The sequence below is a fragment of the Hyalella azteca genome, unplaced genomic scaffold (assembly GCF_000764305.2).
Source record: "Hyalella azteca isolate HAZT.00-mixed unplaced genomic scaffold, Hazt_2.0.2 contig14656, whole genome shotgun sequence".
Lineage (NCBI taxonomy): Eukaryota > Metazoa > Arthropoda > Malacostraca > Amphipoda > Hyalellidae > Hyalella > Hyalella azteca.
This window is the reverse complement of record NW_025944533.1, coordinates 233,379-248,674: the sequence shown is the minus strand read 5'-3', so window position 1 is coordinate 248,674 and position 15,296 is coordinate 233,379. Positions and strand designations below refer to the sequence as shown.

General features: G+C 35.4%; 1 protein-coding gene across 1 annotated transcript in view; it reads left to right on the top strand.

Moving 5' to 3' along the window:
- LOC108667409 (homeotic protein ultrabithorax) overlaps positions 1 to 15,296 on the top strand; it is a 246,847-nt gene that overhangs the window by 74,991 nt on the left and 156,560 nt on the right. Inside the window, exon 3 of the mRNA XM_047884122.1 lies at positions 9,530 to 9,998. Within this exon, the coding sequence (XP_047740078.1) occupies positions 9,530 to 9,998 (469 nt within the window). The remainder of the gene's footprint in view (positions 1 to 9,529; positions 9,999 to 15,296) is intronic.

The window sequence follows — 15,296 nt, the reverse complement described above, 5'->3', positions numbered from 1 at the left end:
TCTTCGTGGTCATCCTATTTTATTGTACTAATGTCTTTTTAAACGAGTCCTGCTATCAGTCCAGTTTAGCGGGAAGACGACCGCAAGTTTTTTTGGTCTATGCAGATGTCACGGTCAAAACCTGCTTCATTTTTTTTATTTCCCATGCATATTACTCATATAGCTTTTATTTGATGTATAATTCAACTCATTTAAAGGGTAATGAATTCCTTATAGTGCATGATATGTTACTCAGACTCGTCTCTATGTTGTCCTTACTCCTAGACGCAAAAATTATTAACCCTCGAAATTTTCCACGAGCTCATACTTTTTTTTTGTGGAGAAAAAATAAGCGAGGCTTGTGATATGATTCTCAATTGTGGATAAATATGACAGCATGATATGAAGGTTTATGCCTCATTCATTTATGTCTCCAACGATATTATCTTGTGTCTCATTCACGTGTTTAACCAACGAAATAATCTTGTCTCTCATTCCCATGTGTCATCAACGAGATAATCTTGCTTGTGTCTCATTCACCTGTGTAACCAACGAGCTAATCTTCTGTCTCATTCAACCTGTGTAACCAACAAGGTAATCTTGTGTCTCATTCACATTCGTCACCGACGAGATAATCTTTTATCTCATTCACGTTTGTTACCAACGAGATAATCTTGCATCTCATTCACATTCGTCATCAACGAGACAATCTTGTGTGCACCTCATACTAATGTTGCATGGGCAGTAGACGCAACGCTCGGTACTATATTAAAATGACCTTAACTTCGCTACCTTAAAATTGCCTCATGGGTGTTAATGCGGCTCTGTGTAAGCTGAACTCTCAACTCCTTAGTTATAATGGCGAGCGGAAATGAGACTGCATGAGTGATTCAAGACATCTAATGTTCAGCAACAGCGACTTGACGCATGGAGTCTATTACGAAGAGAGGAGTAGCAATGCTATGAGCGCTTGCTACAGATATTTTCCTTCTTCATTATGAGTGAATTAAATTTGATTTAGAGAGTTTAGATTGATTGATATAATGTCGTCGATGCTCAATTATTTTGAGCTATCAAATCTTTAGTTTCAACGTTAGGATTCTGTGCTACAGGTATCATGAATAAATTCAGTTTCAAGTCAATTTTACTGTCAATTTCGATTATTACATAAACATAAACTCCCAGTAAATAAGATTCTACCGTCAACGAGCATTATCGTTGCTATAGAATCTTATTTACATATGATCTCCGCTGTATAATTTGTCTATGGGCGAAACATTAATTGCTAGTTGATGCTTACCTTGAATGTTACAATGTTTTACCATTGACACGGGCGTCGACGTTTCGCCCGATTATACAAACCTTTTGAGGGATTGGTCTGGGAGAGACTACTGAAGAGCGTGCAACAAACTAACATGTTGGTATTCGTGCTGAATCTTAAGGGAATACTATTTTGCATTTTTGTATTTAAATTTATTCAAATAAAACGCGTGATTTGTAATTTTGCTCCTGTATACCACGTATGGAAACTTTGGGTCCAGCCTCTTTCTAACCATACTTGGATGTCTAATAAAAATATATAAGTGTGCTTTACAGTGATCGAACAATATTTCCACTTTTATACCCACTATCTACCATCTAATATATCAAATAACCTCGTGAAAGTCTGAAGTTACATATATGATTCACGGAAAAGAACGATTAGGCCAGTCCAGGATTTATATCTTTTCTCCGTGATATCCTGGTTTTAACGTCTAGTTATTTCCATAAAGAACCGCTGAATTTATCCATGCAAAAGTTCTAGAATAATTTATATTTTTCTCAGCGTTATCGTTCACAGTAAATGTTGTGTTTTTATACGGAGAAGAAAAAATCATCAAGTTTTGATTTAAAGTGCAGAAAATATTAATTATATCATTAGTTTTCTTAAATCGAAAGTCCATAAAAAATTTAATAGCAAAGGAAACGCCAAGGAAAATCTTTATATCTTTCGTTGAAAATGTTTGGGGGCCAGCTCCGTCATCAATTCAAAAAGTTTAATAAACTTCAAGAACATGGATATATGAAAACGTTGATATACACGGAAGAAATTGAAACCTTATTAACAAGTAAAGGATAAACGGAACGAAAAAAAAAACAATCAGTTGAAATTGCAACAGGAAAAAGACATCCTCGTTATTTTTATTTAAAAAATGCAGCTATACCAAAATCCTAAATTTTGAACGGAAGCGCCGTTCTAATAACGCGTACAGCTCATATTCTCTTGAAATTGTAAATAAGAGATTTTCATCTCCCGTTGTCGATATCTCGTTGCATTAATAATGTACGTGTTTCGTGTATACTTGAATTTTCACTGTTGATTGAAGTCGTATTTGTAACATACAATTTTTTAAAGAACTGATAATGGAACAGTTCTGGTTTCCGAACACTTTTCTGCGGAGATATGGAATATTTATTTGACGATTTTATGCTTTTCAATTCTTCGGAGGAAAGTATCCTTGACAAAGTTTAGGAAAAAATTAAATTCTGTCTTTCTAGTCGGCTGTTTTGTTTTGTTCAATTCTGTCTGTATAATTGGAACAGAATTTTTCATGTCTCTTAACTCCATGCCTTTGCTGTCGCATGTCAAGCGTGAAACTTTGATGGAAGTAATGAATCATTAAAGACATTGATTTTGAACGGCCGCGACCAGCAGGAGACATAATTAATATGGCCAAGTTATGGGTGGCTTAACGTCCCTTCTTAATTGATATACCGAAGCACTCCACTATAATCTGACTATCAGTCAAGGCCAGAGTGCTTGCAGAAACAATAAGGAAGAATTAGCTATCAATTTGCAAGTTATTGGTGGGAGATTCACGGATCTGCAGGGTAGTTGTCATACTCATATAAAACACCAAATCATTTTCACAATTGAGAATTGATATAAATATTGTTTTGTGATGTTCATGAACTAACGTATAGTATAAATTTTAACTATCATGAATCGTTAGAGTTATAAATTCTGTTATTATTTTGATGTTATTTTTCACCAACGAGCATCAGAATTGATTTCAAATTTTTTTCAATTTTTTTCAAATTCCCCGTTGCTCTTCCCATTCTAAGCTGCCAACTACAAAATTTAATACCTCAAAGGTGACTAAGTCACTATAGGACGAAAAGTAACAGTCGCAACCTGAAACTATTTTCTCATAAACAACGCTTAATGAGAGTTATTATTTATGCCCCCGTACGTACGTGTAGGGGTGATAAATCAATAAAATTCCTTTCAATTCAACTTGAAAGAATAAAGTTGCGTTTTTACCAGCCCGTCTTAATATAGGCGCCAATTTATACGTGACCTTGTATATTTAACCGTATAAAAGGTGCGCTGGGACTGATTCCATTGTGTCGATGGTGCATATAATATCTCGGTGCTGCTCGTTATCCGTTTCAATGATTTGTTATTCGGCTGTGCTGGTCTTTTTCTTGTGACAGACAAATCTTTCACTGGAAAACTTCTCGCACGGGTTATTTGAATCTTTTTCTGGTGACTATTTTGAGACAATCTATCTTCTGTTGTATTCATGTACAATATTTTCTTACGTGCGATCGATGACCAGAGAATTCTCTGGTCATCGATCGCACGTTTGTAAACAAGTAAATTCTGCCATCTAATATTAATTTCTTCTTAGTGAAGGTCCTCGCACATAGCTGATGGTGCCCATGCAGGCACTTCTGTTGCAGGCGGAAATTTCGATGACAATTTTCACTTTGTTGGCATCTTGGGTCAAAAAATAGCATTATCTGGCGATTTTATCATTGGTAATGTGTCTTCTGCATTATTATTTTTTATTTAAATAATTTTTTATTTCTGCACGCTGTTTTGAATGCACGCTCTTCTATTAGTTCTAGATCACATTATCGTGCTATTTATAATATTGTAGAAATGTAAAATTTATTATTTTGTTATGAAAAAATTTCAACTTTTCTATTTCCAATGATCATAATGCTGGTATATGTTAAATTTTGTGATATTTTATGCATTTTTAACTGATTTAAGAGCGATTTTTTGAGGGCTAATTTTACTACACCGATTTAAATTGATTTATTATGTTTCAAATTCGTTGTTCACAACGATTGCACGGTGACGGTGACTGTAATACACTAGGTGCTATACTGGCTCGCAAACCAAATACGTTGCACTATTTTGGTTCAATTTCTTTTGATAACTTTTAGTCACAAGCTGATTGCTTGAAAAGTGGTCAAAACAAATATATGTAAATAGGGTTCGAATGAAAATCTTGTGTTCTGTAACTTCTTGCATTGAAAAAAATGCGTAATGTATAATAAAGAAATTGCTGTTGTGTGCATAATTAGAATGTTATATCTCTGAATGCCCATTTCTTCAGCTCACAAATAACCATGGAATTTTTTTATTACTTGCGAACTAAAACAATTTACAGGGAGTGATAGCAACTGCAAACTTGATTTTTTTTAGCTTTTTCAATCTCACGCGGTCTTCGCAACTGGTTATTTGTACTAGCCTAGAACCATTAATCATTTTTTTCTCTATCTGTGCTTGTCCGATCCGTTCGTCTCTATCATTAAATTGTATCATGATTGCGCGGGAACAGACATGCGTGGTATTTAGGATGATCATAGTCAATAAATAGGCCGCTGCAAGCGTTTTTCTCGCATCAAGTGCATTTGCATCATTGACCATTTATCTTCTTTTATTTTCCATCAGTTAGTAAGCAAAATAATCACTTGCACAGATGAGTCAGAATAAATAAGCGGCCCTTCTTTCTTTTTTGCAAATTTTCGGATTTGCAAAATCCAAGCTTACGGGAGTTCGTTCGGATCCTTGATTTTGCACCCGTCTGGTGGCACCAAGAATCGGCAAGCACCCCGGCCACACCATGGGGATACCACGGTGGGGGCGGGAGGGGGATTTCTGCAAACGCGTCGTGCAGAAGGGTGGTGGTGGTGTTGCAAGGTTGTATCGATAGGACGGTCGGACAGTCTCGGGGCGTAGTGTGTGGTAGTCGCGAGTGGTATGGCGGTGGCAACAGCACCAGCAGTCTCGGATAGCTTGGCCAGACTTGACTGTGGATGGTTCTCTCTGTGAGCTCCGCAGTGCCGCCGCTTGCGTGTTCTGCTGACACGCTGTGACTTCTTGACACCTCATGACATTCAATGACTCTAATGTAGTCTAATATCTGGAATAACTTGAAATTTAGTTTATTATTTGTGCTTGAAATATTCATGAGCTCACGAGTGCCGGAATTTTTTGTGCCAGAAAAAACAATCGTGCACTAATAGACTGAGAGCAGCCGGCGTTTGAGTGTTGGTGATCAACGAAAAGAAGAGTTGAAATATCTTTCAACTCTAAGACTGAATGTTTTACAAAGCGCGGAGCTCGCAAAAGAAGTTAGAAGTTTCCAGTATTACATACAGATTAGCATGATTTTTTCAATATTTATTGCATGAAATTTGAAGCAAATATTTTTGCTTATCGAAGGAAAATGTTGATATCTTTATATACTATTACCGACACCTAATGCACGTTTGTTGAATAACGCAGTTTATTTCTATCTCATTTTGCATTCGGCTGTCAATTCTGAATAACCTAGAACGATCAATATTTCTTGTTTTTTGATGAAAAAAATCAATTCAAATTTGTCACACAGGAACGATAACGGTTCAAAGTCTACCAAATTTTTAAATGTCGGCCATGATTGTATTTTATTAAAATCGGTACCTGTGTCATTGGAACATTGTATGGAACTTTAGTTAATAGTTTATCGTTATTTTATTCGTTACTATTTGCAAACATTGTTCAGCGTTTACACATCAAGAGCTAGCGCTAATGACTTTAAATATCCTTTTATTGCTGTAGGGAAACTTTGTTAGAATTTTTATTTTACTCATTATTGTGTGCATGCCGCAATTGCAGTAGGTGCTAGTTTATTTATCTTAGTGCATGCATGACACAATAGCTATTTAATAGCTGTTACCTATTCACTTACCCATTAGCATGCACGATTATCGTAATGATGCATGATAAATTTCACATTATTACTGACTAAGTAGCATGTTTTACTATTCCAATGATTCGTGCATCACTCACAGCAATTTTTAACGTTAATTCGTTTCACAGTTCAATGACATTTTTTAATTCATTTGGAAGGGAATATAGTAATTTCACTTTAATGAATATTGTCTATGCAATGCAAAGTTCTCTATACGGTGTTTAAAAAAATGTTGTCCGTTCAAACCGGTGTCATCTGAAGTATTGAAACCTAAATATATTTAATAATGCAAATTTATGTTTTCTGAGTGGAGCTTATCAATTGAACAGAAGTCAAACGAGTTTTTCGTGAATTATTCGAGTTCATTTGAATGAAATGGGTTTATTTGATTCACTGCCTGGAATAATCGGACCTAGAGTGTGCAGTATATCAATGTTTAACGCCCATAAGTTATTTATTTGATTCCAGAGAAAACTTTCCAAATTATTCCCATTGAAATTGTTGGCAAAATTTTCAATTTAAAATGATTAAAACTGATATATTTTTTTAGATCAAAGGTTAATTTGGTCTAAATTTTAGTCAAGTATCCAACAAATTATTCTAAAATAATTATTATGCCTATTGACATTTATATTAGTAGTTAGTATATAATTGTGGATATTCGACTGCATTCGATCAGTCCGACTGCATTCGTTTCCAGTCGCGGTAATTGCATTCATCATTTATCTAATTTCATTGATCGCAGACGACTTTGTTGCATCCCAATTTTTATAAAATTATATTGGTTGTTTATATCGTATAAATATTGATAATTTATTTCAAAATCTTAAAATTAAATTTGTTTATTATATTTTTTTATGGACTGCATGCGCGACTACTAGGGCAAGGTAACATGTTGAGTTATGATGACAGGTGTTTCTATCAGAAAGTTCTATTGGCTGCTTCTTCACATACCGGGCGGTGCTTTCCTACTCTGTCACCCAATGACCGAACTTGCTTGCCTGAACTCATCTTGGGAACTGAATTCCCATTTTTATTCACATCACAGAAAATGGGAGTTGATAATCGATAAACTAACATAAGCCAAAAACTGACATGAAATGGTTGCGAACGGCTCCGTTTTCCATATTTTTCCCACGAAAACCAATTTATTTTTTATATCGTATTAAGTAATTGTTAATCATGTACTTCAAAAAACTATGTTAAAATGCCATTTTAACGCCTAAAATGAAAGACTTTGGCTAATATTGATTTCAAGCTGTTATCGGCACCTGTCAAGCAAATGACCAAGTCATTGCAAAATTCGTCTTGATAACTCCATATTGATCAGCTGTTAGCCCTAAATTATAAGATTGATTTACACAGTGTAAGAAATCAGACAAATTGGATTTAAAACTTAATAATTCTGTTATTAATTGGATTATTTATAATTATTAATTAATGGGCCTATATCTTCAGCGCCGACACTTCTATTCTATTCTATTCTAATTGCGATCATTCATAAATTCTAAAATAAGCATCTCTTTCAAGCAAAAGATTTGTAAACTTTTCTGCATCATACTTGTATTTCACTTTATGACTAACTTGATTAATAACTTTAATAATTATTGACAAGTTTTCTCATTGTCTCATTGATATGTCATTGCGCCGTCATAGCTAATGAATAATTATTGTTTTAAAAGTCTACGGACTTTGAACAGGACATTTAAGTTACTTTTTTGTGAGCTTCTTTGGTGTCATTATTTTCTCGCAACTTTTTTTTCAAGTATATATACAATTTTGCAAAATTTAATACGCCCAACTGATTAATGATTCTCTAATTATTTTTGATGGTTGTCTTCTTAAAACGTAATCGGAATAAGACTAACCCGTTTACCTAATTTTTATTTTATTTAGTCTTCTTAAAACCTAATTGGGATAAGAGTCTACTCATTCATGATTTACTTTAGTTTTCGAAAAGCGTAATCGGGATTAAATCAATCCGTCTGCCCATATATTATTTACATTATACTTCTTAAAACGTAATCGGGATAAGAGTAACTATATATAAGACTACCCATCTATGATGTCGTTCGATCTTCTTAAAACCAGATAGGGATAACGGGATAATTAAAAAAACCTCCCCATATATTCAAATCCCGCTATGAAATGTCTTCAATGTCCAGTCATGAGTGATCTTTAAACAGCAGTGATAACTTTGGCAGCCGACAAATGCACAACAAAAGGCCAATTCATTAACGGTAATAAAGTGTCTAGCACGTGCGCCACAAGCTCTTCACGCTCTCGTTTAGGCTGCCCTGTTTGGCTCGGGGTTCAGTTTTATGCCCATTTTATGCTCTCTCTTGCTCGTAAAACTTGCCGTTTAACTATCGTATTTGCCACACAACATCGTAAACCTTTTGGCTACCTGGAGTGAGCCCCTCAAGTTCCTTCGTTTGTCGCGTGATTATTTTACAGCGAATCTGCGGTGGGTATACCTGATTGAATAGGCCCTGCTCGGTGGGTGTGTGTTTGAAAGATGGTTGTTTAACTTGCTGCTTGGACGGACAGTCACCCTCTCTTTCTTGTGTTTTTCCTGTCTAATTTCTTAATATATGACTTTTATCTTACAAAGCTTCATATGTGAATGGTTGATTGCAGAAAAATGTCATATTAATTATTCTTCATTTTTCTTGAATTTAATTTGCAGCGAATGGTCATGTCATTCACACGGAAATGTAGTGATTAGTTTTATATTTAGATCCAGATATTATTTTTTTTACTAATTCGCACATATAAATATTTTGGTCTGCATGTTTATAGAATTTTCAGGACAATAGAAGTGCATGAATTAGATTATGTCTATCCTTTTTTCTGTTTCGAAATCTTCGATGACTTATCGTCATTGAGTTGCATCAGTTAATTTATCCAGCTAAATAGCGATAGTCAGCTTTGCCGCGTCGGCAAGTACGCGTTGAGCAGAAGCTTATGTCGTAGTGCCACAGTTCGGCAAGGTGTTCTCTTCTATATATGTAAAGTGGCAGTTAGTGGCAATGATGGCAACATTTGTGGGCGTTGAAGAGGCGGAGGGCTTGATGGGACGGGCTTGAGTCTAGACCCTCCCAGACCGCGAGTGCTCGGTCTGTCACTCCACCACCACCTCATGACGTCACGTGTGCCGCCCTAGTTGCTCCCGCGGACTCGAAACAGAGCCACAGTTGCGCTGCGGCAGTGTGACGCAACCATCCCTTATTGGTTATGCTTCCCATATTCCCAGATGTTTACAGCACGCGAATCCTAGGAGTAAATGTGACCCGGCACATGGTGTGATAACACGTCTCGGAGTTACAGTGTGAATACCATGCCATTATCAGTGCAGTGAAGAGTTTAGTGAAATCTCTGTGACGAGCGATCTCGATCTTTCTTAGTATTTGAATAAGTGCAGTGAGTGTGAGTCTTATTAATTATTTTTTTTATTAAATTCAGTGATCAGTGGTGTATCAGTGAGTTGTTTTGTTTTTATATTAGTCACAACAATGAACTCCTACTTTGAACAGGGCGGGTTTTACGGAGGCGGTTCAGGAGGAGATCAAGCTTATCGCTTCCCTCCACTGGGTCTGAGCGTGGGCCACTACGGCCAACCTGCACCACGACAAGATGCATATGACCCCAGTGCATCTTGTAAACTTTACCCGACCCACCAAGATCATATGACTCCAAATCCTTTCAAAGTAGACTGCAGTGCCGCCAAAGACCAGAATGGGTATGGTGCCAAAGATATGTCCGTGGGCTGGGGACAAGCCGCCCGACCTGTATGCACGCCCGATCCCATTTCGGGCCGGGGGTATCCTCCTGACCCCAGCACATCACCTAGAGACCGGGCCCATGTTGGGGGAGGATGGAATACATGCGGTATGACAGCCGTCCAGCATCAGCAACATCACCAGCAGCCACCCCAACAAAATCCCGGTCAAATGGGACAAGGACAAAATGCAACTACATTCTATCCGTGGATGGCATTAGCAGGTAAGATTTAAGTTTTATAAAATTTTGTCCAACGAATTATTTTTAAAATTTTTAAATCACCATATTTGATGTAGAAAAATTTCACAAGTATAGAAATCATCGCAGAAAAAATATTTAGACTTATTTCTATATATGATGAGGCTTAAAAAGAAGTAAACAGTATTTTACCTAAGCCTAACTGAAAACGGTTCAAAATAAATTTATCGGCATGCCAGAGTGCATGCTGACACATTATAGCCAATTGCCTCACGCTACAGTTACCTTCACTCAGGTGGTGTCGATTCATGCGTTCAATCCCCGTAGACTTTTTCTTGATTTGCATGTTCGGTTAGCCCGCAATCAAAGCTCTTCATCATGTAACATATCGCTTCACGATGGCTCGGATTTTCGCGAAATCACGAGTTGCTGATCAGCGTTAGTGGTAGTGTCTGAATTGAAATGAACCTACAGTTCATTACGTGAATTGTGATTGGTTTAATAATGTCATTTAATCGATAACTTCGAATTAAAAAGTATTAATTTAACAGGCGTAATTTTCACTTCTTTTGAAAATGCCTTATGCCAAAATATAATATCGATAATCCAAATATATTTTTCATGAATTGTGGTTCGTTCCACGCCGGAGAATTTTTCTCCTTTCTTTTCCTTTCAGATATTAATTACTTTCATCAAAAGCACATGAAATATCTTTCAAGGGTATTCATACCATTCTGAGAGTTTCTTCTCTTGCTATTTTCCGTTAAAAATTTTTGTTAACATTCCCAACAATTTGGTTCAAATGTAAGGATCATTTTCAGAATGTTATAATAAACTGATTATTTTATGCTCGGCTCTTTGACTGGATTCATCGAATTCTATTTACGATATATATTACTTATTGTTTTCATTTATCCAACGTAGATGGAATTATTCATTATTGAAATATTGATCGGTGAAAATATTTTTTACAAGCTACCTCGCTTAAATCTAAAACTGTTAATTCTCATGTTTCTCTGACTATCATTAGGTATGTTCCTGATTTCTATAAAAAATGCATTACATGATTTACTTTTTTATATAAAAGTAGAAATAAAAATTATTTTTTAAACTGGGTGTGTGATGTAATCACGTATACATTACACTCGTGCAATTATAGACAGCTAGAATTTTTAATTATCACTAAAAAATATCTGTTCATTTCTAACCTGCATTCGAGAAAGTGATTTTAAATTTCCGAATTAATTCAAACAAGATCAATTTCTAATGCGGAAGGTGGTAATTTTAAACACAATCAGAACTTAATACAGGGCGGACATAAATAACGGAATAAGTTTGAATAGTATTGTGTAGCGGTTGATCGACAATGCATCATGAATATATATCATTATTTTATGCAGTTATATTACGTAAGTACTTGAAAGGAAAATGAAACATATAACTGCATTGCATCAATCTCTGGAATCCTTGCTACCGCTCGTCCGTTAGAGAAAAATAAGTTCGAGTAGTATTGTGCATCAGATAATTTACGATGCATCAAGAATATTGATCATTGTATTACGTACGTAATCGTCATGCATCATCATGAATATCAGTCATTGTAATAATTAATCTTTATGCACAAGCATGTAAAAGGAAAATGAAACACTTTGCTGCATTGCATCAATCTCTTAGATCGTGGCTAACGCTCGTCCGTTGGAGCAAAATAACCGGTTTTGGCGTAGGCCACGAAACAGCTGACGACTCCCACGTGGACGTTTGGCGGCTCCATATAGAAACCCGCGCAATTCTACTCGCCAGCTCGACAACAAAATTGTATTTCATGGCAATTTTTTGAACGTCGCAGTCAAAATTAAGTGGAAAATTCAAGTTTCTATACTGTTCAATTTTTTTTTGTAGTTTAACAGGCTTTTGGATATAAGGTCTAGTAATTCAATCTTTTCGAAGCGCACAAATTTACATGGGTAACATGTGCAGCTGAATATGGTAGTTGAATTCAATCAAGTTTCAAATAACCCATTCGCCAATTCTGAGCGTCAATTATTGCGTAATTGAAAATTTTTTATTAGTTTATTATCGACCACTTGAAAAATATCATAATGAAAGAATACATTTTTTTTAGTCACAATGATGATTGAGAGTTCAAACTTATTCAAAGGATGAAATCCGCTTCCAAGAATCCCAGTTAAAATGCGAAATAGCCTATAACCAGTGGCTCTAAAATTTTATTTTTTAACCTCACGTTGCTCTCATTACAACACTTCTCTTTAACTTCACTTCTTGTTGTTTGTTTGTTTGTCTGTCTGCTACAAATCTTATAATCGATATTTAACACACTTCTACCTCTCCCATCGATCAGAAATTTTGCACACTTGCTTAAAGTTGGAGACAATGCATGAATCAATTGACAGAGTATATAATTTCAAAAATTAAAAAAAAAATTAATTAAAAAAATTAATAGATAATTTTGTCTTCTACAAATCTTATAATTGATATTCAGCACATTTCCACCTGCCCAATCGATCTGAAATTTTCCACACGCGTAAAGTCGGTGGCAATGCATGAACCAATTGACAGAATAAATAATTTAAAAAAATTAATTTTTTTTAATCTTCTAACTAAAATTTAAAATATAGTTTTGTAATATTTTATATTAAAATTAGAAATTCGTTGTACATGTGTAACATCAGAGACATTGGATTCGTTAGAAGTGTTGTCTTTTAAAAGTAATTTTCAAACGCATATTATTTTTGGACAACATTTAGATGTTAGTTAGTTCAGAATACGTAAGAAAAGTTAAAAGTACATTTTCGATATGTTCTTCAATTTCTCAGTAGTTGCTGAAATTAATAACTCGGCTAGGTTTGAATATAATTGTTAAATTGCTCTCAAGGTCATGTGGTTATTGCACCTCGCGACTTCTGTTTTTCTTTTGTCTGCTGTGAAGTATCTATTTATATGTACTTTTAAACACACACAAAATATAATGATAATGATTAGAAATTAATTTATGTCCAAAGTTTACTTTTTCAAATTTACCATAATATCTGCTGAAGCCCTCATGGAGCCCACTCTAAAGTCGTGTTGTTATTGCCTCGTGCGACTGTTGCTTTTCTCTTTTTTGATGTGAAGCATTATTTTAGATGTTTATTTTAAAAACACACAAAAAATAATGATTTTGATCAGAAATTAATTCATTTCCAAAGTTAACTTCTGTCCACTGATATATCTGCTGAACCCCTTATGTAGCCCTTAATAAGACCGAGCGGTTATTGCACCGTACGACTGTTTTTTCTCCTATGTAATGTGATCTATCGTTTTATATGTTACTTTTAAACACACACGTGAGCAATGATGATAATGATCCGAAATTAATTTCTTTCCACAGTTTACTTTTTTCGAAGTGATATCTGCTGAACCCCTCATATGGTTAATAACCACCGTGCGATTATTGCACCGTGCGCTGTTAATTTTCTCCTGTGTAATGTGATATATCGTTTTATATGTTACTCTTAAACACACACGTAAGCAATTATGACAAAGATCCAAAATTAATTTCTTTCAAAAGTTTACTTCTTTCGAAGTTTCCGTGATATCTGCTGAACCTCTCATGTGGTTATTGCACCGTGCGCTGTTGTTTTTCTCCTGTGTAATGTGATATATCCTTTTATATGTTACTTTTACACACACACGTAAGCAATTATGATAATGATCCGAAATTAATTTCTTTCAAAAGTTTACTTCTTTCGAAGTTTCCGTGATATCTGCTGAACCTTTCATGTGGTTATTGTACCGTACGACTGTTGTTTTTCTCCTGTGTAATGTGATATATCCTTTTATATGTTACTTTTAAACACACACGTAAACAATAATGATAATGATCCGAAATTAATTTCTTTCAAAATTTTACTTCTTTCGAAGTTTCCGTGATATCTGCTGAACCTCTCATATGGTTATTGCACCGTGCGCTGTTGCTTTTCTCCGGTGTTATGTGATATATCCTTTTATATGTTACTTTTAAACACGCACATAAACAATAATGATAATGATCCGAAATTAATTTCTTTCCACAGTTTACTTTTTTCAAAGTTTCTATTATATCTGCTGAACCCCTCATGTGGTTATTGCACCGTATGACTGTTGTTTTTCTCTTGAGCGCGCGTATTTGTTTTGCTGTTTGAGCCTCGTGACGTTATGAAGTAGAAGCGCTCCCCTCTGCTCAATACATCACGGCTTCCCTCTCATTACTTCATCTGATATTTCTTAGTAAGTTAATAATTTTCCCGACGGCCCATATTTTGGGAAGCACGCAATATGTGATCCGTGTAAACTTTGCTCACATTCTTACAAAATTGACCCTTGATTAGAAATTGTACATCAAATTTTCCGGAAGTGCAGACTTCCTTGCTAATAACATTTTTACCAGGAATTATGAGCGTTGTTATTCATATAACACTAAATAATCATTTAATTTCGCTCTATCCAAAATGGCCCTTTATCTAATAATTTTTAAACTTAAACTCAATCCTCATGATTTGTTAGTAAAATCTTTTGTGGGAATTCTTTCTCATCTAACTAATGAAAGTACGAACTAACCACATCATTCCACTGTATTATCTACTTGCACTCTTTCTACGATTATTTAAAATGTTATGAATATACGCTACTTGCCTTTTGTGCGTTAGGTTCCCATGCTGTGTTATTTTTCAATACATTTATCCTTCCATTGAGTCTAATGGGCAGTTATAGAAAGCACCCGTATGCTCCCAGGCCTGACGCTTCTCTCCCTTCCTGTCTCGCATGAGGCCGGCTCGGTCCAAGCTCTCGCTTGCCTGCACGCAGAGAAATGTGCGAAACTTTGTCCAAATAGCGACGATATTTTAGCCTATGTTTGGGCATTCCTAACCCAGTTAGGTCTGGCAAAAGGGCGCATCGGTGCTACATGTAGAATGTGCATCACTATTTGTTCAATATGACTCGTTCCTTTTTATGAGTGAAAATTGTTGCAAGCCCTTCTACTAGTATGCAAGCTCTATTCCAATAACGTTGCTTTCAACTACTCATATACATTGTCAACAAAATTTATTTACCGTGAACCAAGTCTTTGCAAATGAAGGATTATTTAGGTGGCCTAGGGCGTCATTTATTTGCACAAACTTAGAGTAGCTGTATTTTCGTTTCTTTTAGTCAATTACTCAGCTATTAATTTAAGGAAGTAAAATATTGATTGCCTAAAATAATGAGTAAAGACGTATAGGTTTAGTTTTAATAAACCATGTCACGACAGAAATTCAAAAGAATGCCTTTTACTTCTATAACAGC